This window comes from Podarcis raffonei, chromosome 13 (assembly GCF_027172205.1).
Source record: "Podarcis raffonei isolate rPodRaf1 chromosome 13, rPodRaf1.pri, whole genome shotgun sequence".
Lineage (NCBI taxonomy): Eukaryota > Metazoa > Chordata > Lepidosauria > Squamata > Lacertidae > Podarcis > Podarcis raffonei.
Window position 1 is genome coordinate 2,430,728 of NC_070614.1, and position 24,781 is coordinate 2,455,508.

The 24,781-nt window shown below is 44.5% G+C and overlaps 1 protein-coding gene across 7 annotated transcripts in view; it reads left to right on the top strand.

Moving 5' to 3' along the window:
* The first annotated feature begins 754 nt into the window (after positions 1 to 754).
* The window catches only part of IKZF1 (IKAROS family zinc finger 1), a 79,942-nt gene continuing 55,915 nt past the window's right edge, over positions 755 to 24,781 (top strand). For 4 of the 7 annotated variants that reach the window (XM_053361874.1, XM_053361875.1, XM_053361877.1 and 1 more), the window contains exons 1-2: positions 16,412 to 16,581; positions 17,098 to 17,151. In XM_053361874.1, coding sequence (XP_053217849.1) covers positions 16,566 to 16,581; positions 17,098 to 17,151 — 70 coding nt within the window. In that variant the 5' untranslated portion in view covers positions 16,412 to 16,565. Of the gene's footprint in view, positions 829 to 16,411; positions 16,582 to 17,097; positions 17,152 to 24,781 lie in introns of those variants that run through there. The other 3 variants (XM_053361876.1, XM_053361879.1, XM_053361880.1) reach the window with 3 other exon arrangements.

Here is a 24,781-nt window from a genome sequence, read left to right on the forward strand (position 1 = left end):
CCAGGGCGTCCTTTCCAAGTAAGGATCGCTGTGATAAGGGGTGCAAGATGAGGAGGGATGGCGAGAGAAACGCCGTCTTTTTCGTGTGGCGCCACTGACCCTTTGGAACTCCCTGCCTCTGGACAGCGCGAGGGCGCCTCCCGCCTCCTCTTTTGCGAGCTGCTCCAGACCTTCTCCTGCAGGGAAGCCTCCCCGGTTGCTTGCAAGGTCTGCAGGTGTTTTCACTTTGTTTTCGTCTGCTCTGTCAGGGTTCTCAACTCTCCGCATGTTTTAAATCATGCTGTAAATGTTTTAGCTATGGTATTTCTAAAACAACAACAACAAATAAAATGGAAGCCCCCGGGAGGTTTCCCCCTGCGAGCAAGCGGGATCTAAATGTCAGGTGGCTCCGCCGCCTGCGCCCCACGGGCCGCCCCACTTTCTGCGCGTCTCTTCTGGGGCGCTTGGCGCGCGGAGAGCGCACGTCCAAGCAGGCGGCGCACCTGGCGCTCGGCGGGGCGGGCGGGCGTGCGGGCGAGGGGCAGCCAGTGGGCGCCTCCTCCTCGCCGGCCAGGTTGCCTCTGCCAGGTGCGCCCCTCCCGGCCCGGCGGGGGGGGGTCCTCGTCAGCTGAGGGGCTGGGCGAGCGCGGCGCGCTTTCTGCGCCGCCGGCGAGGGAGCAGGTTGGGCGCTGCCGGGCGCCGCCGCGATGCTGCCTTGGCGGGCGGAAGTGGGCTGGGGCGCCGACGGAGCCGAGCTGCCTGCGGGCGCGCTGCTGCTGCCGTCGCCGCTGCCACACCACCGAGAGCTCGGCCCCGCCAGCCGCCGACATCCCGCCGCGCCCGGAGCAGGTACCGTCTCGCCCCGCGGCGCGCCTTCCCGGCTTGCGCTCTTCCCTCTCCCTCCCTCTCCCTCTCTCTTTCCCCTCCTGTCCGTCGCGGCAGCAAACTTTGTCGGGAGAGAAAAGTTCTGGTGGGCAAAAGCAGCGCCAGCTCCGCCCGGGAGCGAGAGGCGGCCCGGCGGAAAGAGCGCGCGCGGAGCACCTGAGCCTGCGGGCAAAGTGCGCGCGATCCTGGCTGTCGAGTTCAAGGAAAGCAGCGGGCAACTTTGTACGGAGCCTTCCGCGCCTCTAAACTTCAGGAGCTGCCTGCTAAGTTTGTTTTTCTGGTCTGAGAGGTGATTAGATCTGTCTGTCTAACGATCGATCCATTCATAGTCCATGGATTCGATTGTGATCTGCCCGAAGGAGACAAGGTTTTGCTCCCCTTCTCTCCCCCTCCCCGACCCCCAGTTTCTGAAAGTGGTTCGGGGTGGAGGAATAAGCGACAAGCAAAGCTCCGAGGCAGCGCCAAGCTGCGCGCGGCAGGCTGGGGAGACAACTCGGGGGGCTTTGAATGTTAGTAGTGGAATGTTGTTTTATGAATAAATGTGGTGTTACAAGAATTTCATGATGATTATTATTGGCAACCCCCTCCTAAAAAAGTGGGGAGGAAGAACCCAATGTAATTTCTATTAATTTTCATAAAGATGTAAAAAAGAGAAAAAAGTGCCGTACATGTTCACTGAAAGATCCAAAGGGGGACTCGTGATGATTGACATCCCCTCCAGGTTTGCAGATGGGACCCCCACTAGCCCCGTGGAGCAGAGGGAACAGGCTTGTGACGCTCCCAAGGCTGACAAATTCACCACAGCATGAGCTCACATCTACTTTATCAGATGTAACTGAGGCTGTGGAAGTTTATCCCACCAGTAAAAAAAAGTTTCCTTATGTGGCCCAGCACAACACCCAGAGAGTAAGACTATGTTAACTGGAATCTAAATGTATACACTTTAAAGGAATCTTTAAATTTATGTGTTGAAGTTAAAGTACAGTAGTTGTAAAAGTAATCCAAGACTTACAAGACACAGCAGACAAGTTTGGCAGTTGTCAGAAAACTAGGTTAGATATGTAAGTTTTATTCAGGAGATAGCAGACATTTTCTTATCATTCATGATTAACGTACCGGAGGGGGGATTACACTTTGGATCTTCTAGATTGCACTTTAAATTTTATTACAGTTCAAGGAATGAAGTCATGTTTGCATGCCCCTGAATATCTTTGAAAGGTAAATAGATTCTCTAATATCATTGGGAAAACAAGCATTTTTAAAGAGGTTTCCAGAAAGTTTATACCTTATTGTTGCTATATTAACCACTTGCAAATAAATGCTCATTGCTATAGAGTCTGTGACACTTATATGGCCATGTGTGGGCTATGAAATTAGCATTCTTAAAATTGTTTTAAGTCCATGAACTGAACCAAAAATGGTTCAGAAGGTCATTTTCTAAAAGTAGTCCTACTGTAGAAATAGTTTCCATAGAAAGTTCTATGCAATAGATCTTTTCTGATAAGTTTACATGTAGAAATGAAGAGGAAGAATGAAGAAATTTACTGCACTTGCCATCAAGATGGCTGCTGATATGCTGTTGCCGCTACTTCCCTGGACAAACATTAGAAAAGCAACAGGAGTGGAAAAAAATGTACATTTAGACCACACTTACTATGGAGTAAACCTCATCAAAACGCTAAAACTTAACAAGTAAATCAGCATAGGATTGCACCCAAAAAATTAGCACAAGATCAAGCCTTGCCAAACAAGCATTTTACTAGGCAAGATTTTAGGAAGTTCATATCCTAGATTTCTCCAATTATCCCAATTTCTTAATGTTTATAAGTCTAAGTTTTTCTCCCAGTCCATGAACAGGAAACATTTGATCTATACAATTTAATTCATTGATATACTGTGTGTTGTTGTTTTTTTAAAAAAGAATCATATGCACACCTACTTTGGAGCATGTTTAACTGAACTCAGTATGAGCATCAAGGGGTGTGCATCAGATTGAGCTGAATATCTGAGGTACTGAAAACAGCTGCATTAATTTTAAATCAATGGATTGTAGACATTAATTAGGGTGCTTAAGAGCACTGGATTGTATGCACCACTGGAATATTTTTTAAAGCACGTTTCTTCAGTTTGATGTGCTTAACTATCTCCTTGAAATGAACTGGAAGTAAGGCTGCAGTAGTTGGATGTGAATGGGATTTACATCGGATGAAGTGAGATCAGCCTGTGAGATACCTTTAAAATACACAAAAAGTGTTGATCAGAAGGTTTAGGAATAAGGTTTTGCAATGCTTTCAGTTTTGGTCTTTGAGCTACACTAATAAACTTAAGTTTCTTCTTTTTGAACAAATATGATACCTTATGCAAAGGACTGAACCCAGGTTGAAGTGAGGGACTGATTTGATTTTCTCAGTTGTTCCTACAAGGCAAGTAAATTTGTTTCATTTCATTCCTCATAATTATTTGACAATAACTAAATAAACAAACAGAAAAGCTAACCAATCATCAACAGGAAATAAGAGGTCTCAGGACACTTTGTTTCGTATTGAGTTAAGCTTCTTCTTGCGGCTCATAAACACTTTGCAGCTCCTTCAGACTTTTCAGACCAGGCGTCCGTGTCCAAAAGGGAAATATGCTTGTTTTGGATCAAGGTAGGCAAAAAAGTTTATTTTAAGCTGATATAGGCTGTAAATATACAATCCATTTTTGAGGACCAGGTACTGGATCCTTCCCTTTCAAAATAGTGTGCATTAATATTATACACATGTAAAAATAGAGTTCCGGAAATTTATTTAAGAGGTTGCAATCTGAAATAAGTGGTGAAGGGCATGCTGGCAGATATTTCTGTCTTCTTTGTAGACAGTGAACTCATATTTATATCTATTTCTAGTTATATAATTGAAAATATACCAAATAGATTACCAGCTCAAAATAGTTTACATTTAATATGAGCTAGATAATAACTTGCAGTGATGATGTAACGTTGGTTATTTTAATACAAAACTAAGTTCTCCAGATATTTCAAACTGAACCTTGACATTTCAAGATTCAATTTATATTGCTAAGGTTTTGAATTAGTTGCAAACTCTGAAAATTAGAAGCATCATGCTACAGTTCTTCTTGGGAATGTACAATGCCATATGCCATACAGGGCATTTTCCCCTATTTGTAGGTTCAGAGATTGCTGCATCAAAATTATCTGTTGCTGTTGTACCAGTATAAATGAACTTCTAATTGGTACAATTAAACATTTTTAGATCTGTCAATTGATTAAATAATGTTCAGTTGATTGATTAGCCTTTAATGTATTACTTTTAAGCAGCAGTTACATATTACTGAAACCTCAAAATAGGTACTTTTTTTAAAAAAGAAGAAAATATGAGAATTTAGAATTTAGTAAAAGCTACTATTCATTTTTGGTGGAAAATATCTTTAATATTTTCATTTTCATTCAACAAGAAAAAAAAGAAAGTGTGCCCTTAAATGTGGTTGATAAATCTACCAATTTAAATGTGCTAAGGTGTGCAACCCTAAAGACTTATTAGAAGTGCAAATTCACACCAGGATGAAACAGGACCAGTTGAAACATATCAGCTTCACTCTGATAAGTGCAGCTCTGTTTGCTGGAGGCTCTCCCAAAAAGGCTGCCCGAGATTTATTGGGGTGTTTGCCAGAGAGCACTATTTTTAAGAAGAAAAAGAAAGAAAAAGAAACCCCCACAGCAAATAAAGTTTTGAATCAGAGGCAACTTTCCACCCACACCCAACAAATGTGTTTAGAAATGGGGAGTTAATTTATTATTGTATGCACTGAAGTTGTAGTGGGGATAAAGATATAATTGAGCACTTGCCACATATTATTGGACTACCCTTGAATGTTTCAGCATGTGCTTGATGCACCCACCATAAATTGCAATGCTGTGCATCAACATGGGCAGGGCCAAATCAAGTAAATCTACAAAAATACTTCACAAATTGAGGTTCTGCCTCCCCCCCCCCATAAATCCTGGCTTCGGCCATGCACATCAACCCCTCCCCTTTCATTAAAATTTGGTGTGGGGGGATTGTTGTTGCTTTTAAAAAAGTTGAAATAGTTTGTAGGCCAGCAGAAACGGTTTTGAAATTTGTGGTGATAGGAGAATTAGATTTGTAATGTTTGAAAGCAGGCTATTTTAAGGAAATAAACAGAAGCTTCAGACTCAGCTATATCTGCAGATATATTTTGGTGGACATAAGCTATTTACAGTTGTAGTCTAGAGCAGAAATGGCCAACTTTAGTTGCAATCCTATATACACTTCCTGGGAGTAAGTTCAATTGAATTAAGTGTGTTTTACTTATGAGTAGGCATGCATAGGCTTGCATGCTTCATCAGCAGGGGTGGACCTTTACAGTTCTGTTTATGTTAGTAAGTGGAATAAAAGCTATTTATTTAATTTATTTTTTATATTTTTTATATTGGTATCCAGCCCTTAATACAAAGAGCTTAGAATAGCATTTTAGCCTTGCAGCAACCTGGGTGTGTGTGGCCCAAGGTTGCGGAGCCAAGTTAGGTCATGTCAAAGGTCCATCATTTTGTTTCCAATGGTTTGGCCAATGTATCTGAGATGTAGGAAGGCAGACACATCCTTCCCACACATATGGCCCCTGGGGGTAGGTTTACTGCTTCTGAACCTGGAAGGTCATTTGACTGTTTTAGTTAATAGCCAGCAAGCGATGGCTGGGTGGGGATTTGAATCTTGAGTTTCCCACACCCATATCTACCACTCTATTCACTACAGAATTTGAAATTGTATGCTTACATCCTAAGCAAAAAGGCTTGGGTCCCCATATTTTGCAAAGCCAATCATTGTAAGTATAGGTTACAAGATATTGCCATACCTTTGTTTACATTTAGAATAATTTCATATTGGTAAAGGGCTAAAATTTAATTCCCAGATAGTACTAAGCAGGACGTGGTTCAACATTTGTTATGACCAAGTTAGCAGCTACAGTTTGCAATCACATTTCAACCGTACTCTTTGCAGACTTGCAGAGCAGTCCTAGGGAGGTCAGGTGGCAGGATGGGACGCGTCCATGTCAGGGGAACCACCACTTCCTAAGGCCTTCCAGGCTCACAGCAGCCACAAAGGAAGACAGATGAGGAATGGCTTTCCCCCTAGCCTCTCCCCCCTTTTCTTGCAGTATCTTTCTTTTTAAAAGGTTCTCTCCCACCAATTCCAATGGGAGAGAAAACATCCACATCAGCTTCAGGGATGGCATAGTTGCCTCCCCAAGGAACAAGGGAAGACCCATTGCCCTGGCTGTCCCACTGTTGGCTCTCCACAGGTGGTGAAGGCAAAAAGGGAATATTTGTGGAGGGATCCAAAGCTTCCCCCAAGATGCTTCAGAATGCCTTTACCACCTGCAGATTACCACCATTAGTAAAGCCACAGCAGTGGGCCTTTTCAATCTTGATCAAAGTAGGACCTCCAAAGCAGACTGATCACTGCCCACCGAGAGGGAGGTTCATCATGCTCTAGAGCTCCTCCCAGGACCTAAGAAAAGAACATTAAGGGGATAAACTAGATATGGGACTGTGTGTACACACTCACAAGTCCCAGGATTGATCTTTTCAAACACTAATGATGTGGAAGTTTGCAAATAAAAGCATGAATCTCATTAGAGACAGGTAAACCCTGCTGCAAAACCTCTTTAACAGATGGTCAGCGCAATGGCTAGGAGTAAAGCTAATTACATGAGGCAAGTAGTCCTGTGGCTTGTGTGGCCCACCTGTTCAAGGCACGTGTGCATTATGTTCTAAAAGGAAACAGGTATTTCTAGAACATTTTCATACAGAACAGATTGTAACCCAAATCTGCCTTAGCCAGGCCATGCATGGATTGGGTGATGATATGTATTCCAATGATGAGCCTTAGCTGGCCACCCATTCAGTTCAACGAGTGCTGAGCCAATAAGATCTTTTGGGGCACAGCCAGCTAAAACAGGACCAAAGTACAGGAGAGTGATAGGAATAGTCTTTTTTTATCGCATGCATACAAGTGCCACGAAAATTATGTTGTGTGACTGGCTTGGTCAAGTGGATCCAGGCTGCCCTGGATATTATGTAGAAGCATTGGCTGTGAAACGGGTGGTGCTTTCAGAGGATCCCCTTCAAAAGAGCTTCCCTTCTGTGTTTATGGAAGACTTGTCAAGAGGTCTACAAATGTTACCAGCTTGCTCACTCAGTGTGCCACTCTTTTCTTCATCTAAAAAGTGTTTGTGTGTGTGTCTATTTATATGGAAAGAGGTGCACGAGAGTGTCGTTTCCAGAAAGGCAGGGCACAGGACAAAATAGTCTTTTTGAAATTTCCTCTTTAGTTGCCTGAAGGAAACTCTGACTGGCCAGTTGACCAGGTGAGTGGCTGTCTACAAAAGGCCTCTCTGGTCCAGCATCTGTCCCTCACAGCAGCCAAACACATGGCTTTGGGAAGCCCATAAACTGGCATATGGCACCTGCTGTCAAATAAAAGCGTAACAGTTGCATGAATAAGTGTTGCTGGCTCTGTAGGATTTTACTGAGACAACCTTAGGGCTCAGGACGATAGTTTGCCCCTTTCCTCCTTTATTTTTTGCTGTGTTGTCCTCCACACTGGATATATCAGTTCAGAAACATATAGCTCCCATAAGCACATATCTTGGTCTTCTTGACTCACTATTTGGGAATCACGTGATATAACCACTTTTTACACATGACCTCCAAAGTCAATCAGCTACACTATTTTCACTAGGCTACCTATCCATGACTTGCTTACCTGGGGCATTTGTGGCAACACCAGCAGCCCAGAGAGAAAGGAAGCCATTTATTGGAAGGCTTCTGTTGGTCACCTGGAGGAAATCATTAAGTGCCACAGGTGGCCAGGCAAGAGCTGCTCTTTGTGACACTGGCATCAGCACAGACCCTGTGAAACGGCCTCCGGAAGGGGTGCTTTGCAGAATCAGCTGCTGGACTGAGGTTGCTGCTTGCCTTGTTCAAAACATCTGACAGCTAAAGCGATCCAGGAGGAATGCAAGCAGAATAAGTAGATTAATGTAAGCAGGGGGAGGGGAAATAAAAAAGAGTAGTTTTTCTTTCTCTTCCCTTATCAACGGCGAATCCCTTCTCCGTGGAGAAGGGGGGAAAGTTGCAAATTGAAACAGTGAAAAGGACTGTCCGTGTAACGCCAGGTCAGCGGCAACTGCATTAATCATTTTAATCTGCCCCATTGAAATTAATGGGATGTCACTCGTTTAAAACTGGAGTCAGCAGACACACAAGGGCTGTCAGATACTCAAGTAAGCAAACTGGAACAAGCTGAGGAGGTGAACAATATGTTGATTGGAGGCATTTTCAGAATCCTTTTGCCTATCTACATGAGGTGCGAAAATGTGTCCAGCATTTCAAGTCTATGGAATCCTTTGTCACTTAAAATGCCTTGAACAGTCCAAGAAAAATTAGGAAGCAATGTCAGAATTAATGAATACAGCTCCTAAAACATCTTGGAACTGAACAAAACAAATAGACAGAAGACTCTTGTCCTCATCTCAGTATTTTATTCTTTTAGTGTTGAGTTATTATACAAGTTCCATAAACTATTGGGTGTCTTCTTCCCATTCCACACCATCCTATTCATTTGTGAGCCAAATATTCCTATTTTGTGTCTTTGAGCTACGGTAAAGAGCACGCTGGAGCCTCTTCTCCTTTTTATTTTGTATTGGCATGTTCAATAAATAGGGAGTATTGGCCAATGTTAGTCATCCTCAGAGCGGAGCTACTGAAACAAAGGCTTATTTGAGTATGACTTAGTTGGGATACCAGCCATAGCATTCAATATCCCTTAGTATTTTGTACAAGGTGACCAAATGGAAAGCAGCACAGAGGCCCTGTACCAATTTATGTTACTGAAAAGAGGATTTTGGCCAATGCATCTTGTCACACAGGGAAGAGAAAGGCGGCCTCTGCCCAAACCCCATCTCCAGCTCTTCAAGACGCCAAGACCCCTGTCCTGTCCTCTCTTGCTTCTGGTCAGCTGGTTTTGTATGATGCTGCCTTTACTACTTGGGTTAAAATGAAGCAGAATATGTCCATAATAATATACATTGCTGACCTCTGCAATCCCAGGGCTGCAATCCCATGCAGATTTAGGCCCATTCATTTCAGTGGGGTTGTTGTGCCTGACTTGCCGCAGGCTCTGTACCTCTGACTCTTAGGTATTTTTGTATCATTTGTGTTAAAAAATGAAGCTCCCCCCCCCCTTTACAGAATTTCAAATACAGAGAAGTGAAAGCAAGGAAGGAGAGGTTTAAAATTATTACGAAGAGAATATTTACCTTCTTTTATCATATATATTGATATAAATTGGCCTGACAAGAAGAAAGTGTTCTTAATAAACAATCTATTGGTTATTCTTGCTAGAATTGAAGTGCTGTGATAAGGGATGACTACAAAAAATATAATTATATTGCATTTTCTGTAAATTATTTTGTGTGTGTGTTCCCAATTAATTTCTTCTTTATTTTAGTATTTTGTTTTTTTAAAAAGCCAGGCATATAAATGCTTCAGGTTTGTGGCCTATTCCTGTATGGTTTGCTTGGAAGTACCTCTGGTGGGATGTAGAGGATTGTGGCTTTAGCTGCATGCTGTTTGCCAGGCTGTATGTGCAAAGGGCCTACAGGGGCCACCCTCAGCTGGTGTGCAGGTCCCTGGGGTGGAAGACATGTAACCAACAGCCAATTCCTATAAGTAGCTATGGTAGAAACAAGGACTAAACATTGTTTTTCTATAGAAAAGTTACATATAGATGTGCCAACAGAGAAAAGGAGGAAATGAATTGGTCTTAACAAATTATAACTTTGTTTCTTACACATCTTGATAGTCCTGGGGGATGGGGAACAAGCTTAATGGAAATGAGAGAAAGCCTTTATGTTTTGCAGGTTTTGTTTCTAGAAATGGACCTTTTCGTTAGTTATTATTTGTGGTCTGCTGGAGAGGAAATTAAAAATAGAATTAAAATGGTTCTAAAGTAGAATCTTACATAGGAATTGAGAGGTCTACTTTATTAAATCCCCATAATAAAGTTAATTATGAGCTGGTGGTGGAGATATGGAACACTTTTAATTAAAGCCTGTTTGCAATTTTGGACAAGGATATCCAATACATTCATCCAGAATAAACTACATTTTCAGTTCAAGGAAAACTATGTGTGCGTTTTTTATGCAAGAGTTGAAAAAGTGCTGTTGGATCAGGCCATGGGTGCACCGGGTCCACCATTCTGCTTCAAGCAGCAAGCAGGCCAAGGTTCTGGAGAAGTCTGCAGCCGGGGATGAAGGCAGCGGTCCAGCTCTGAGTTTGGTCCTGGCTGTGATATTCAAGGTTTCCTGCCTCTGAAGGTGGAAGTGTGATTTCTCAAGTATAGCTAAGCATCACTGATAGACCTAGTTCCCAATAAAAAAGTGTCTAATTCTTCTTTAAAGCCATTCAAGCTAATGAGCACACCCCCCCATCTCCTGACAGTGAATTCCACATGCTTCTTGTGTGATGTGTGTCGGTCTTCCTTTTATTCATCCTGAACTTTTTGTTTAGTTTATTTGGGTGATCAGTGTCGATCATTTTGGTTGCCCCTTTCTAGGTCTGTGGTTCTCTTTTTTGAGAAGGGGCAACCAGATGAGAGCGCACACACACCTGCTAGCCTTGACTGTTTCATAACAGTCTAATAAAAGGAAATTAAAGATCACTCAGGAAAATAAGGGAAATGAAAAGCAGGAAGTTAGGTAAATTTACATTCCTGGGTAGAGGGGAGATTTAGGTGCAAGTTTTTTTCCTCTCTCTCTAATGAACTTTGAGATTTTTCTTATAGAAAGTTTGTTAGGCTACCATTCCATGAGAGATGGCATTAGCATGACCTGGTAGTCAACCACACATTGATGGTAGGCAGCGTTCAGCCTGGGAGATGTACCGACGAGGCTTAAAGGATCCAGTCACCAGGGGCCAGAGCAGCCAGGCGCTGTCCATGTCTGTTCATTTTTCTTGGGGGCAAAGCTATCACTATAAAAGGCAGGGAAACAAACCAAAAATATTATCATTCATTTAAGGTTTAAATACTGTAATCTATTTCTCATTTGAATCATTTTAAATCAAAGTGTTGCCTTACTAAGTTGCTGAGGAGAAACAATTTGCTGGTATTACTGTGGCACAGAAAGGGTTGTCAAGCAGTGCAATCTGAGCAAGTTTCCTTGGAAGTGCATCTTCAGTGCCCTTAATCCCAATGAAGCTGGCGTCGGATTGCAGCCTCAGTCTGCACAGCTGAGCACAGTTACTTGCAGTAAATCCCATTGAATAAAGTGTGGCAGTTTAAACACAGACTTGGGTCATGCAGGTTTAGCAGCCCACCTGTTGTTCAAATTCAAACAATATGTTGCAAATTTCTTAGGCACAAAGTGCTTAAATCTTTCCCATTGAAAGAACAACACTACTTAACTTTTGTCAATCTGAAACATCCCCAGCACCTCACCACTCTTTAAATGTGCCCCAAATTTCATGGAAAGGTTTGTTGCATGGTTTAGATTGCTTTATTTTGAATCCAGGTTGTTCATCCTGATTTTTACCATAGATATTCCATAGATTCCCCCTCAACACATAATGCACGACCACCTTCTTCACTTAATTTAATCAAATATGAACCCTCTGTGTAGTCAAAGGCTTCATAAAATACCAAGCACAAAGACAGCAATGGGGGTGTGACCATTAGCTTTGCAGAAGTTTACTTTACAGTACTTACTGAATTCCTAATAATGTCAGCATTTGGTGGGTTGGGAGAAAGCCAGTCTTGTCTGGATGGACATACTTGAAAGTTATCCATTTCAGTCTGTTAGCAAACCCATCATAAATAGCTTGTAGCCTTACCTTGTAACAAGATATGTTTCTACCTAGAACGATTGTTGTTGTTGTTGTTGTTGTTCTGCCCTTCATCCGGAGATCACAGGGCAGTTAAAGATCTAACTCCCTTTCTGGAGGTTCTCCATAGTTCAGGCAGGGGAGCACCTAAGCACAGCACGCAAGCTTCCTCTCCCCTGCGTGTCCCAAGGGTCCTGGGAAGAGGTGGGGCAGGAGGAAGGTTGCTGCTGATTTCAGGCATGTGGTTTTCTGACGTCTTATAACCATTGGATGTGCCTAAATTTTTGCATCAGCACTATTACATACCTGTGATACTTGTAATAAAAATCCATAAAGAAACCTTGGAGGGGGGAGCACTGAGTAGTAAAACCATCAGAGCCTGGGGATTTATTCATAGAATCCCACAATGGTAGAGTTGGAAGGGACCGCTTGGGTCATCTAGTCTAACCCCCTGCAGTGCAGGAATTTCAGCTAAAGAATCCAAGACAGATGACCATCCAACCTCTGCGTAAAAACCTCCAAGGAAGGAGAGACCCCCGCCTCTCAAGGGAGTCTGTTCCACTGTTCCACTGTCACAATAAATTATTCTGCTGTCACTCATATCAAACACATTGTCATTTTCAAGCACTGGGGAATTGACTTCAGATAATCCAAGATATACTATTTTAATGTTTTGGATGTATCATAGAGAGACTCATAATATTTACTGAATATCTGAGTAGTAGAATACACTTTGCTGCCATCAGAGCTTTGAATATATGGTGTTTTAGATATTTTTAAGTCCTGTGATTTCAAAGAGAAAGCACTTGCCCCATGGAAATCAACAGGACTTTTAAAAATGTCATTGGCCCTGAGCAGAATGTACTTTCCCCATCAAATACGGTTTATTCCCCACTGATTGCTAGCCTGAAATAACTTGCATGGAGATGTTGATGCAAATTTTGGAGCACAAGTCAAGCTTGGTTACTTTTGTCAAACAACTGTGTGATAAGAGTTTTTATCAATTGGTTGGAAGAGAATGGAAAGGGTGATGGGGCAGGAAGACATTGTAGAAATTAGAGCTACAGAAGCAGTTTCCCATAATAGCAGGTTAGCCAGCAGCCCTACATTGAGCCCTAAAATACACCCAGCCACTTTGGTCTATGGAACTGGCCGTTTTTACCTATGGCATATAAAGTTTGCTCCACATGTACAAGGAATCAGCCTTTTACTGTGGCAGCACCTGGGACTCCTCCTTAGGTCAGCATATGCAGACATGATATTTTATTTAAGAACCAACTCTGTCGATTTTATCTATATTTTGACAACTTCATTATGTCTCCTTGTTTTTAAAGTCTGTAGATTTTATAAGTACAGTGGTACCTCGGGTTACATATGCTTCAGGTTACATATGCTTCAGGTTACAGACTCCGCTAACCCAGAAATAGTACCTCGGGTTAAGAACTTTGCTTCAGGACGAGAACAGAAATCGGGCTCCGGCGGTGGCAGTGGGAGGCTCCATTAGCTAAAGTGGTACTTCAGGTTAAGTACAGTTTCAGGTTAAGAACAGACCTCCGGAATGAATTAAGTACTTAACCCAAGGTACCACTGTATTTTTAATGAATATTTCATACTATTTTCCATAAACTGCTTAGAGGGTTTTTTTCTTTCTTTTATTTGTTTTTTATAAATCTTGTGTAAAATTAGGAAGTCACTTCTGCTGAGGCTCAGACCCGAAGAGTCTGCATATTCCTCATGGTAGAGCCTGATGAGTGGAGCAGAGTGACAGCGCAAAGCTGAGAGCAAAAGCCAACCAGAAAGTCACCTGCCTATGATTCCGGCTCCCCCAAGAAGAAGGCTTGGACCCTCATGGTGCAGGCATGAGCTCAAAGTGCACTAAGCTCTGTAGGGGCACCTGCCCAGGCACCATCCTCAACACCCCCCCCCCCCGTTCCTGACCTTTGTGCATTCAGTGCGAAGATCTGAAGGGAAATTCCATGTGCATTCAGCTGAACATGCTCAGAGGCCTCCCAGCCACCAGGAACCCTGGTAATACAAGCTGAGCATTCTGAGGGTCTGGCATCAAACCTTCGCCCTAAATGCACAAATTTCAGGAGTGAAGGAGGCCACACCCGTTGCATAGCTTGTGCCACTGGCTGCCCAGCCACGAGGCGCTTGCAGGCAGCAAGGCTTCTCCACACCAGTTGCTGGAAACCTCAGGAGGGGTCCTGTTCTGCTCCCTGGTTTCCCACTGGCACGGGGTGGGAGACTGTGAGAACAGGATGCTGGACTGGATGGGCCTTGGCCTGATCCTGCAGATGGCTATCCAGCCTCTGCTTAAAAACCTCCAAGGAAGAAGAGTCCCCCAGCTCCCGAGGGAGTCTGTTCCCCTGTCAAATAGCACGATAAATTTTTCTGCTGTCCCTCTGTCCTTCTTCTGAAGCACCATGTCTACCTTGAGCAGGTGACTGATGGGCGCTCTTTTTCCTTTCCTTCTCACTGCCCTCCGCACAGCTGCTGCCACTCGCCGCTGCCTCTTCCTGGGACCCAAAGCTCCTCACAGCCCAGGGCCTGGGATGGAAATGGCACAACAGCCCTCTCAATCTCAGCCAAGCTGCGTGCAGAGCATTTCAGCCCTGAGGCTGGGCTGGGCAGCCAACATGCAGAAGCAACTTTTTTCCATTCAATTTGTGTACGCCCTGGAACTTCAGGTTAAAATGCTGAAATCTGGCAACCCTGAAATGAAACAAAATGGCTAACGGACACATTTCCTTTATTATTTATTTATTTCAGAAAATTTATATGCCACTTGATTGTAAAAAGATAAAATGATAGAATCAAGGAAATAGAAAACAATTATTTTAAATCATACGAAAGGCTAAAAAGCTGAAACATCAAAATTCCTACCAGCATTTCTAAGCATCTGGGCAGGCTTTTCTAAACCAGAATGTTTTTAGCAGGCATCAGGCATAGTAGAGTGAAGGTGCTCGCTCGATATCAATAGGCAGGGAGTTACAAAAGACAGGTGCTGCCACACGAAATGACTGAGTTCTTACAAATGCGGAATGGGTATCACGGGGCACCTGTAGCAGCGCCAATTCCACTGATTGAAGCGGTCAAGCAGGCACATGTAGGGAAAGGCAACTTCATAGGTGAACTGGTCTGAAGTTGTTAAGCACTTTGTATAGTAAGAGCAGCATCTGTAGTGGAGATCTCTGAGCACAGGTGCAATACACTAGCAAAGCCTCACTCCTGTCAGCAATTGTGCTGTAGCATCCTGCACGAACTTGCAGCCTCTGGATCAAGCACAAGGGAAGCATGTTGGGGAGCAATCCTGATGTGAATCTGCAGTGACCCCCTTTAAGATGTAGATGTGTACGTTTCAGAGTGGAATGGAGCCACTTTCCAGGAAAAGCTAGCTCAGCAGCCATGATGGGTGCCTAAAATAAAATGCAGCCAGAGCCCCCATAGTGTTGGGTGTGGGGAATGCGTGATAGAGACAGGAACCTGGTGTGTCAGAAGACAAATGAGGGAAGATGCAGCAGGATAAAGGGGGGGGATAAAAAGCAAGCCCACCCCATGACTGCCTCATGCCTAACATGAGTGGGTTCCTCCACCCCAATGGCCCCTTGCATAACCTCTCCTTCAAGAACCACATACTGTATTAGCCTCCTAAGACACCTCTGAGTCCAGGTCAAGAGAGTGATTTCCCCTGCAAACTCTATTGATATGGTTCTCTAGGCTGGGCCTGCATAGCTTGTGACCCAGCCCAGCCCTTTTGGCTGGCCAGCCCTTTACTTTTTGCCAGGCTTCCTCAACCTCGGCCCTCCAGATGTTTTTGGCCTACAACTCCCATGATCCCTAGCTAGCAGTACCAGTGGTCAGGGATGATGGGAACTGTAGTCTCAAAACATCTGGAGGGCTGAGGTTGAGGAAGCCTGCTTTTTGCAGTCCAAGGAAGGCATCAAATGCAGGAGATTTGTGGAGGAGCCTCTGCTGGCTTGCCCTCCCTGGCTGTGTTCAGCTTGGTGGGACTGCTCTGGTGCATCTTGCCAGGCTGATTATTTCAAGAAACAAAATTCCGTCCCTGGGAACTGTTTGGTAAGCTGGCTGGAGTCAAATTCTCCCCAGTCTCCATCTCCTGTTCCTTTGTGAAGTTTCCAGGATGTTTGGCTACTGGAGGCATAAAGCCTGGAGCATAAAGAAAGGGAAAAGCCCAAAGCCTCCTCCAGGTTACAGAAGCTGCCCTGAACTGCTTTCCCTGATGTGAGTTCCCGCAAGTTGCCGGCGACTCGCTTGCACGGAGCCAGTGCGTTGCTGGGATGTGTTGAGAGTAGCTGCCTCCACAAAGCATTTGTTATCCAGAGAGGCACCAGATGTCCACCCCAGCCCTTGAGACCTCCTCAGGCCCATAGCCTTGTGCTCCAAGCAGAGGCTTTTGGCTTCCATTTCCACCCCACTGACTCTGGGCATGCTTCTCCCTGGTGTTTGTGGTCACTTTGCAACTTTATTCTTTGGAACATTATGTGTTGCGACAGAAGGGCAAGTGGCTTCCCAGTATTTGTTACAAATCTGTGGAGCCGAGCCATCTGTCAGCAAAACAGGAAGGTCTGGGTTCCCTTTCTCTCCAGGGCTCGGTTTGCTATTTTGGGGAGTGCCCCCTCTCCCCGCCCAGAAGGAAGCCGGTGTGGTTCGAAGCGCAGGACTCCTGGGCGAGAGAGGGCCCACGACTGAAGCGACGGCTTCTTCTTCGCCCATCTGCCGCGGCTGGAGGTGTATTCATTATTGATGGCAGTAGCGGCGGTTGCTGCTCGCTATGCAGGCCTGCCTGGGTAAATGAGACATTCTTCAGCAAATTGCTTCGTTTTTTGATTGCTGATTGTACGCGTGTCACCAAGCTGACTCAAGGTTCATCGATGCATGCTCAGTAAATTAGAAAGAACATAACTATGGATCAGCCAAGAGAATGAATTCTTTGCCTACAATGACCCAGGGCCATTTAATTTTCTGCTTAATTTTGTTGCAGTCAGTTTGCATTTTGGGTTATTATGCAGTAGGAAATTAACAATAAATAACAAATTTGGTCCTCCTGTGCTTGTAATGATATTTTTATAAATCTTTGTAATGCTCTTTTTAAAAGGATCAAGGTCTGTGCCAGCCTGATACCCCCACAAGTATGCAGGATGGGAAAGAAAGAGAGAGAAAAATACATTAGCCCTGCTAGATAATCTCATAGTTAAATAGCAAAGATCCCCCCCTCCGTCTCTCTCTGCCCCCCACCCACTTTCTCTCCTGTGATTTTGCATTTCACATTAAACTTAAGGCTTTTCTTTTTCTCTTTCCTTCAGATAACTTGAGGAAAATGGAAACAGATGAGGCTCAAGATATGTCCCAAGTTTCAGGTGAGATCACTAAAAAATATGACTTAGAAAGGAGGACACACGCACCCTGCTTCCAACCTGGAATCCATTGAGTTCTCTACCAGAACACAGTGTTATTATTGTCAGTGTAATTGCTTTGGGTCTTTTGCATTGCCAGAGTGGAAATCAGGATATAATTAATGTTTATCACTTCATATCAAGCCCAGTAGTGCCTGGGTTTCTTTTTTTAGTAACTTAAAGATAAAGGAGCCAAAGAGGGGGGGGGGGACATATCTTAATCCTTCATTCATTTAGTTGATTTCTATCCCAACTTTCCTCCAAGGAGCTCATGGTGGCGGCCAATATGGTTTTCCCCTTCCCCATTTTATCCTCATGACAAATCTGTGAGGTGTGTTAGGCTGAGAATCACGGATTGGCGCAAGGTGGGTTTCAGGATGTGAGTGGGAATTTGAACCTTGGTCTCCCAGGTCCGAGTCTGACCTCTGACCCCGACATCATATTCACTATCAAATCAGTCACTTGCAGATTGTAAATCTGACACAGCATACTTGAAGTTTTAAAAAGCTTTTGATCCCTGAGTAAGATTGGCAGTCATGGAATAAGAAGAGAGGTCCTCATATGGATCAGGAATTTGTTAAGTAGCAGGAAGCAGAGACTGGGAATAAATGGAGGGATGCACAAAGTGAAATTCCCCAAGGATCGGCTCTGGGTCTGTGCTGCATAACTTTTTCATAAACGACCTAGAGTTAGGAGTGAGCAGTGAGGGGTCCAAGTCTGCTGATGCGACTACATTGTTCATGGTTGTTAAAACAAAGAGAGATTGTGAACAGCTCCAAAAGAACCTCTCCAAACTGAATGAATGGGCAGTAAAATGGCAAGTGCAATTCAATGTATGTGTAAAGTGATGCATGTTGAGGCAAACAAACAAACAAGCCACCCTTAATTCCGCTTATACACACAGGGGGGCGGGCAGGTCTGAACTGTGAGGAATGAGACTTAGGGGTCGTAGGGGATGGCTCAGCGAAGATGTTGGCAGTGGAGCAGCAGCTCTGAAAAAGTCAAAAGCCCATGCTAGGAAAGGAAAATAAAACTGTGAATATCAAAATACTGTTATATATTGTACAACTGCATTTGGAAAACTGGTTGCCTCACCTCAGAAGGGTTATTGTATTGTTGGGAAAGGTTCAGGAAAGGGCCACCAAAAGGATCAAGGGGGTGGAGCAACTTCAAGGAAAGGTTGCAGCCTTGGGGCCTTTTTGGTTTAAAGAAAGGGTAAGATGATAGAAATGTACAAAATGATGCATGACATGGAGAAAGGGGAGAGAGAGGACGCTCACAGAGAGCCTGCAAAGCTGAATATTGGAAGACAAAGTATTCACCCTGTGCACAGGTGAACTATGGAACTCCCTCCCCCAGGAGGCAGGGAGGGCTTGAAAAGGGGATTGGACAAGTTCATGGAGGAGGAGAGGGCCATCGATGGCTCCTAGCCAGGACCTCTTATTTTCTGCCTCCACAGTCAGAGGCAACAATGCTTCTGAATCTCAGGTGCTGGAAACCACAGGAGGGGAGAGTGTTACTCTTGTGCTCGGATCCTGCTTGTGGGTTTCCATAGGCATCTGGTTGACCACTGAAAGCAGGATGCTGGACTAGATGGGCCCTTGGCCTGATCCAGCAGGCTCTTCTTCTTACATTATCATCTCAGTTCAACTCTCCTAGTGAGCAATTGGTCACATGTCATGGGTGACTCTGGACAGAGATCTGCATAAGCATTGAAGGTCTTTTTCAGTCAGTTCTCATGGGTTTAAATGAACTTTACCATGTGCCTTGGAGACATACAGTTAGATTCATCTTTGCCTCACCTGTGCATATGGTAGCCTGCTTCTTGCATCTTCCTTGCTGAACTGGCGTCTCCATCTGTGAGACATTCATATTTCGATCAGAGTAATATTTCTGCAGATCTGAGCACTAGGGACCCTAGCAAAAATAAATTGGGGTGGAATTATTCATTTTTAGTATACCTTACTTGCCAAATTGCTAGTGTTCCTCTGAAGCTCCTGTAATTTCATTTTTAGGATAAAAATCTGAGATGTACTGTGTCAATTTCATGCCACAGTTTCATGTATGGATTCAGGGTTTCCTCTTTCTCTGAAGCTGCTCCTGCAATGGTTATGCAAACCACCTTTTATACTGGGCAGCAAGAAGCCTGTCAGTTGCAAGGTGAAGGGGTTGTGAGGAGAGAGTTCTCTGTGGGTTCTTTTTTGGTGTGATGAGACGGAATATGATGTGAAGGTTGCAGACCTACCAATACTTTAGGCCTCAAGTATGGTTTTGGTGACTATAAAAAAAAGATTTGGAGAGATTGCAATTGGGGCTACAGCAGGAAGCAGACCATTTTAGGAGATGCCTCTTCTCCAAGTTCAGTAGCCAGCATCAAGGCCTTGTAAGAACTGAGTGCAAGGTTCAGCAATCATATCTTGGAAATGTCAGCAGATCTAAGGGGTTTCCCAGAGGATATTCCTGCGTGACACTCTTTGGGGCATATAGAAACATTTATAATAATGGCAGCTTTGTGAAAGAAGTGGGGGGGTGCTCTCATTTTGACTCAAGAAAATCACCATTTTATAGTTCAAATTGGGGAAAATAAATACAGTAAATGGACAAAAGTACAAAGATTCACAAAATGTTTAGGGGTCTGTGTCCCCGCAGAAAAAAAGCACTGGTTAGGAGATAGGCACATAAAATAACCCAGTATTTTCCTCCCTTTGAATATAGATGTGCACGCACACCGGCATATATCTACACTGTCACTGTTTACTTTCTGCCCTCAAGACCCAGTTCTACCCCCTGGGTGGCATTTCTCCTTGCGGTCTACAGCATTTGTTACTACCATATCAAATGCAGCTTATCAATATACAGTGGTACCTCGGGTTAAGTACTTAATTCGTTCCGGAGGTCCGTTCTTAACCTGAAACTGTTCTTAACCTGAAGCACCACTTTAGCTAATGGGGCCTCCCGCTGCTGCCACGCGATTTCTGTTCTCATCCTGAAGCAAAGTTCTTAACCTGAAGCACTATTTCTGGGTTAGCAGAGTCTGTAACCTGAAGCGTATGTAACCTGAAGCGTATATAACCCGAGGTACCACTGTATTGGGGAGGGGGCACCATTGATCAACCTCTTGTTTCCCCCCACTTCCAAGGGCTGCTAAAACTGGGGGGTTGTGAAGCACCAGGCGAGCCTCACAATGCACAGCTTGTGAACTTTGTTTGCTTTGTGTCACACAGTGCAGCACTATCAGAACGCCAAGTTTCATATGGACGGGAGGGGGTTTAAAGTGACCTTTTTGATAGCTTGAAGAGATATGCCTGGGAGAATCCTCTTAAAAGCAGCCTGAATTGGTGATGATGTACCATTTTTGGAGCATTTCCTCTTGTCTGTGGTTTCCTGTAGAGACACCTGCATGAGAGGCTGGGGGTGAGGATTGGGGTGGCAGATGAGTTAGGCTGTGCAAGGCTCCAGCAGCTGGATGTTGAGGAAGGAAGGCTTTCTCATCTCAGCAGGCATCCACTGCAGGACTGAGTCTAAAATCAAGTAGTTATTCCTCCAGAACTCCTTAATAGTGAGCCTCTGTGTAGCTCGCATCTCCATAAAGACAAAACTATGATAGCAACAGCAGCACATTCAGGTTGTGCACTTTTCCAGAAGGGCAGATCTGATAGCCAATATCATGAAATGAAATCTCTACACGCACAGGCCATATTCCTCTGGATATCCTATGCTGGGGCAGGGGAGACAAAAACATGTTTGTGTGCCGCCTTTCCATAGTTCACACCATGCTCAAGGCAGCTTGCAACATGGAAAGATATACATAATTAAAACATAACCAAAGTAGTCACAAACCGTATAACACTTTAAAACTACATGGGCAAATTGCACAGTTGCCACATAAATCATAGTAAGATTAAAAAAAATAAAGATACCAAAAAATATATCAATAACAGCAAGGAAAAACCTTCTGAACAAAAACAGTCTCATCTTTTGCAGCTGGAGTCAGTCTGGGCTCCATCTTCTGGAGCAGGTGGAAAAAGGCCTGTCGAGCAGGGAGGAGGTCTTCTTGGACTCACAGCCGAAATGGCCTCTGCTTATGGGCTGCCCAGAGGGAGCTACTTGTCTGCTGGTGGAAAAGCTAAGGGACGATTGGTCTGATCTCAACAGGCTGTTCTGTCTAGTGCTCTCTACGTTGTGCTCTCAGTTCCAAGGCAAACTTGTGGTTGCTTCGTCGTCTTCATGGCCTGCCTTGTCCTTGAAAGGAGGAGTTGAATGGATTGGTTATGTCAACTGAGTTTTTTGCAGGGAAGGCAGGGAATGCAGGGAGTTCTCTTTTTTAAAAAACAAGCAAACAAGCCCCTGACACTATTTGTGACATTACCACCAGCATTTTTGACAAGCTGGTTTTATTTTCAACAGAATAAATAGAAAGCAAGATGCTTTGCTGCAAAATTATGTTCTGCTGCCATATGACTCTGGTGAATTTTAACACTTGTGAATCGGGTTGGATAAGCACACTTTTCTGGCAGTGGAGACTCTTGTATAAACTAGAGCTGAAGGAAATAGCCATGGTTGTCAAAGGCTCGACCCACCTAGAGGAGATGTGAGAAAAAATTCCTGGTTACCAAATGGGAGGGTAATTGTGGGTGGGGAGGATCAGTTAACCTTTCAGTTGAGTTTGTGCTACCCATATCCTCTTTTCAAGTAGCTCACAGCAGGTGCGTGCCATTTTTACGCAAGACCTAAAGCACTTGGTTGCTGTGCTTTGCCTGGGAGCAACTGGGCATTATGAAGGAAACGCAGGATTGGGATGTGGGGGTGGGGTGCTTGAAGGGGGAAGGGGTTAAACACACCTCCTGCTTGCCTACAGATCCTCCTCCTCCCATTATCTCTGTAGAAAAATGTTTGCTAAGATAAATACTGATTTCACATACCTATAGAAAAGTAACATCAGGGCTACTCAAACTTACACTGAATGCATCCCCAGCCAAGAGAAAATGAGATCCCTTCCAGGTGGATGTAACCCCAAGGGGAAATGGGTCAGGGAAGAGGGAAATGCCTCTTCCTTAATTTGAGGATGGGTCCCCCAGTTAATTTCGCCGCCCCACATGTAGTTCTCCACTTGCAGTTCCCCATCCCATGGCCATAGTTTCTCAGTCCCTGCAGCTTGAAAGGAATCTCTCCTCACATGGGAACTTTTTTGGTGGTGTCTTTGGTTTATCTTCAGCAGCACAGAGGCCTTGAGGAAAACGAAACCTGCCATTTCTGGGCTACTCACACGTCAAACATTTAAAGCACACTCACTCACTCCAAGTACCCAGGGACTGTAGTTTAAGGGTGCTGGGAGTTGTAGCTCTGTGAGTGGTAAACTACAGTTCCCAGTATTTGGGGGAGGGGGGGAGTATGCTTTAAATGTACAAGACCCGTACAGTTTCCATTGAAGTCTGCTTTAGGGACAGTGGTAAGAACTGAATAAGATCTGTCCCTCTCGGCAGCCCTGTGTTCACACAGTGGATGAAAGGGAAGGACACGGGAAGCCCTTAAGGAGGACTTTCAGAAGAGACGGGAGACGGTGCCTTTCCGGAGCTCGTGATGAGGCAAACGTGACTCATCCTCATGTTTAAATGGAAGGAGTGCGGGGGGGGGGGGCAGGCAGGGATGATGGGGTGTTTTCAGGACATCAGGACAACATGTGCTCTTTGATACATTCAATATTAAATTGCAAAACAAGTTAAAGTGGGGGAGCTTCAGTGCATTTTAAGAGCATTTGCCGTTGTTGTTTGGTTATACTTCACTATAACTACAGTGGTACCTCAGGTTACAAACACTTCGAGTTAAGAACTTTGCTTCAGGATGAGAACAGAAATCGCACGCCAGCAGCGCAGTGGCAGCGGGAGGCCCCCAAAGCTAAAGTGGTACCTCAGGTTAAGAACGGTTTCAGATTAAGAACGGACCTCCAGAACAAATTAAATTCTTAATCAGAGGTACCACTGTATAGCAATGCTATGAACAAAGTCACCCTGTTATCCCTTCTTTTCTTTTCTTTTCTTTAGCAAAGAGATTTGACCATGCATGACTAATACCAATGCCCAATTACGTAATTGATAATAACAATATATACAGCCAGCAGACAGAAATATAGGTGCTCACGAGGAACAACCCTATGTGGTTTAAAACTCAGGGAACAGAGGGGCAATTGACCACACCCCTAAAGAGTGCAGTGGGTTTTGGAGAAAGGGGAGAGTACTTGTGATAATGATCTTTAACAAAATGAAAATATTTCAGTGTGGACGGGGGAAATGAATCAATCCTGATTTTATTTCAATGGTGTGGGGAGATGAATAGACAAATTGATATTACCCATAATTTTGTTACCTAGGAATGGTATTAATTTACTGCAACTTACTCGGAACCATATGACTAGGAGGGATCTGGAATTCATCCACTATTTTGGTCCCTTTAAAGGTAAAGGTAAAGGTAAAGGTAAAGGTGGCGGGGACGCGGGTGGCGCTGTGGGTAAAACCTCAGTGCCTAGGACTTGCTGATCGTATGGTCGGCTGTTTGAATCCCCGCGGCGGGGTGAGCTCCCGTCTTTTGGTCCCAGCTCCTGCCCACCTAGCAGTTCGAAAGCACCCCTAAGTGCAAGTAGATAAATAGGTACCGCTTTATAGCGGGAAGGTAACGGCGTTTCCGTGTGCTGTGCTGGTGCCGGCTCGCCAGAGCAGCTTTGTCACGCTGGCCACGTGACCCGGAAGTGTCCTCGGATGGCACCGGCTCACGGCCTCTAGAGCGAGATGAGCGCACAACCCTAGAGTCGGACACGACTGGCCCGTACGGGCAGGAGTACCTTTACCTTTACCTTTAAAGGTAAAGGTAACGGGACCCCTGACCATTAGGTCCAGTCGCGGACGACTCTGGGGTTGCGGCGCTCATCTCGCTTTATTGGCCAAGGGAGCCGGCGTACAGCTTCTGGCTCATGTGGCCAGCATGACTAAGCCGCTTCTGGTGAACCAGAGCAGTGCATGGAAACGCCGTTTACCTTCCCACCAGAGCGGTACCTATTTATCTACTTGCACTTTGTGCTTTCGAACTGCTAGGTTGGCAGGTCCTTTACCATTCCGGTCCCTTACCATGACTTAAAGCAAGATCATTTGCACACAGAAATAGGTTTTTTAAGCCCTGCAGATAAATGTGGATTTTAAGAGCTCTTAAAGTTGTTTGATCCTAAATGCACACTGGGCATTGGTGGGAACTGAGGAGATGGCAGGTGGGTGGAAGGGTAGCCGGGTGCATGGAGCCTGAACCAGCGAGGATACATGGGTGGGGAAGATCCACACAAGGGGTCTCTACCTACATAGTATTGATATATGAGATTTTATGTAGACACACACACGCACAAGCTTCCCAATTACATGGGCTTGCAAGACATAACAGAGAAGTGATTCCAGTCATTTAGATAGTGTGGAATGCAAGCAGGCAGAGCATAAACTTACCGTAGTTCTTCTTATGAGAACAGAATTGTTCTCTGGCTTTAGGCAGATTTGGATCCAGTCTTGCTCAAGGCAGCAGATAAGCAAGCCAGCAACTGTAAATGAGACAAGGATGG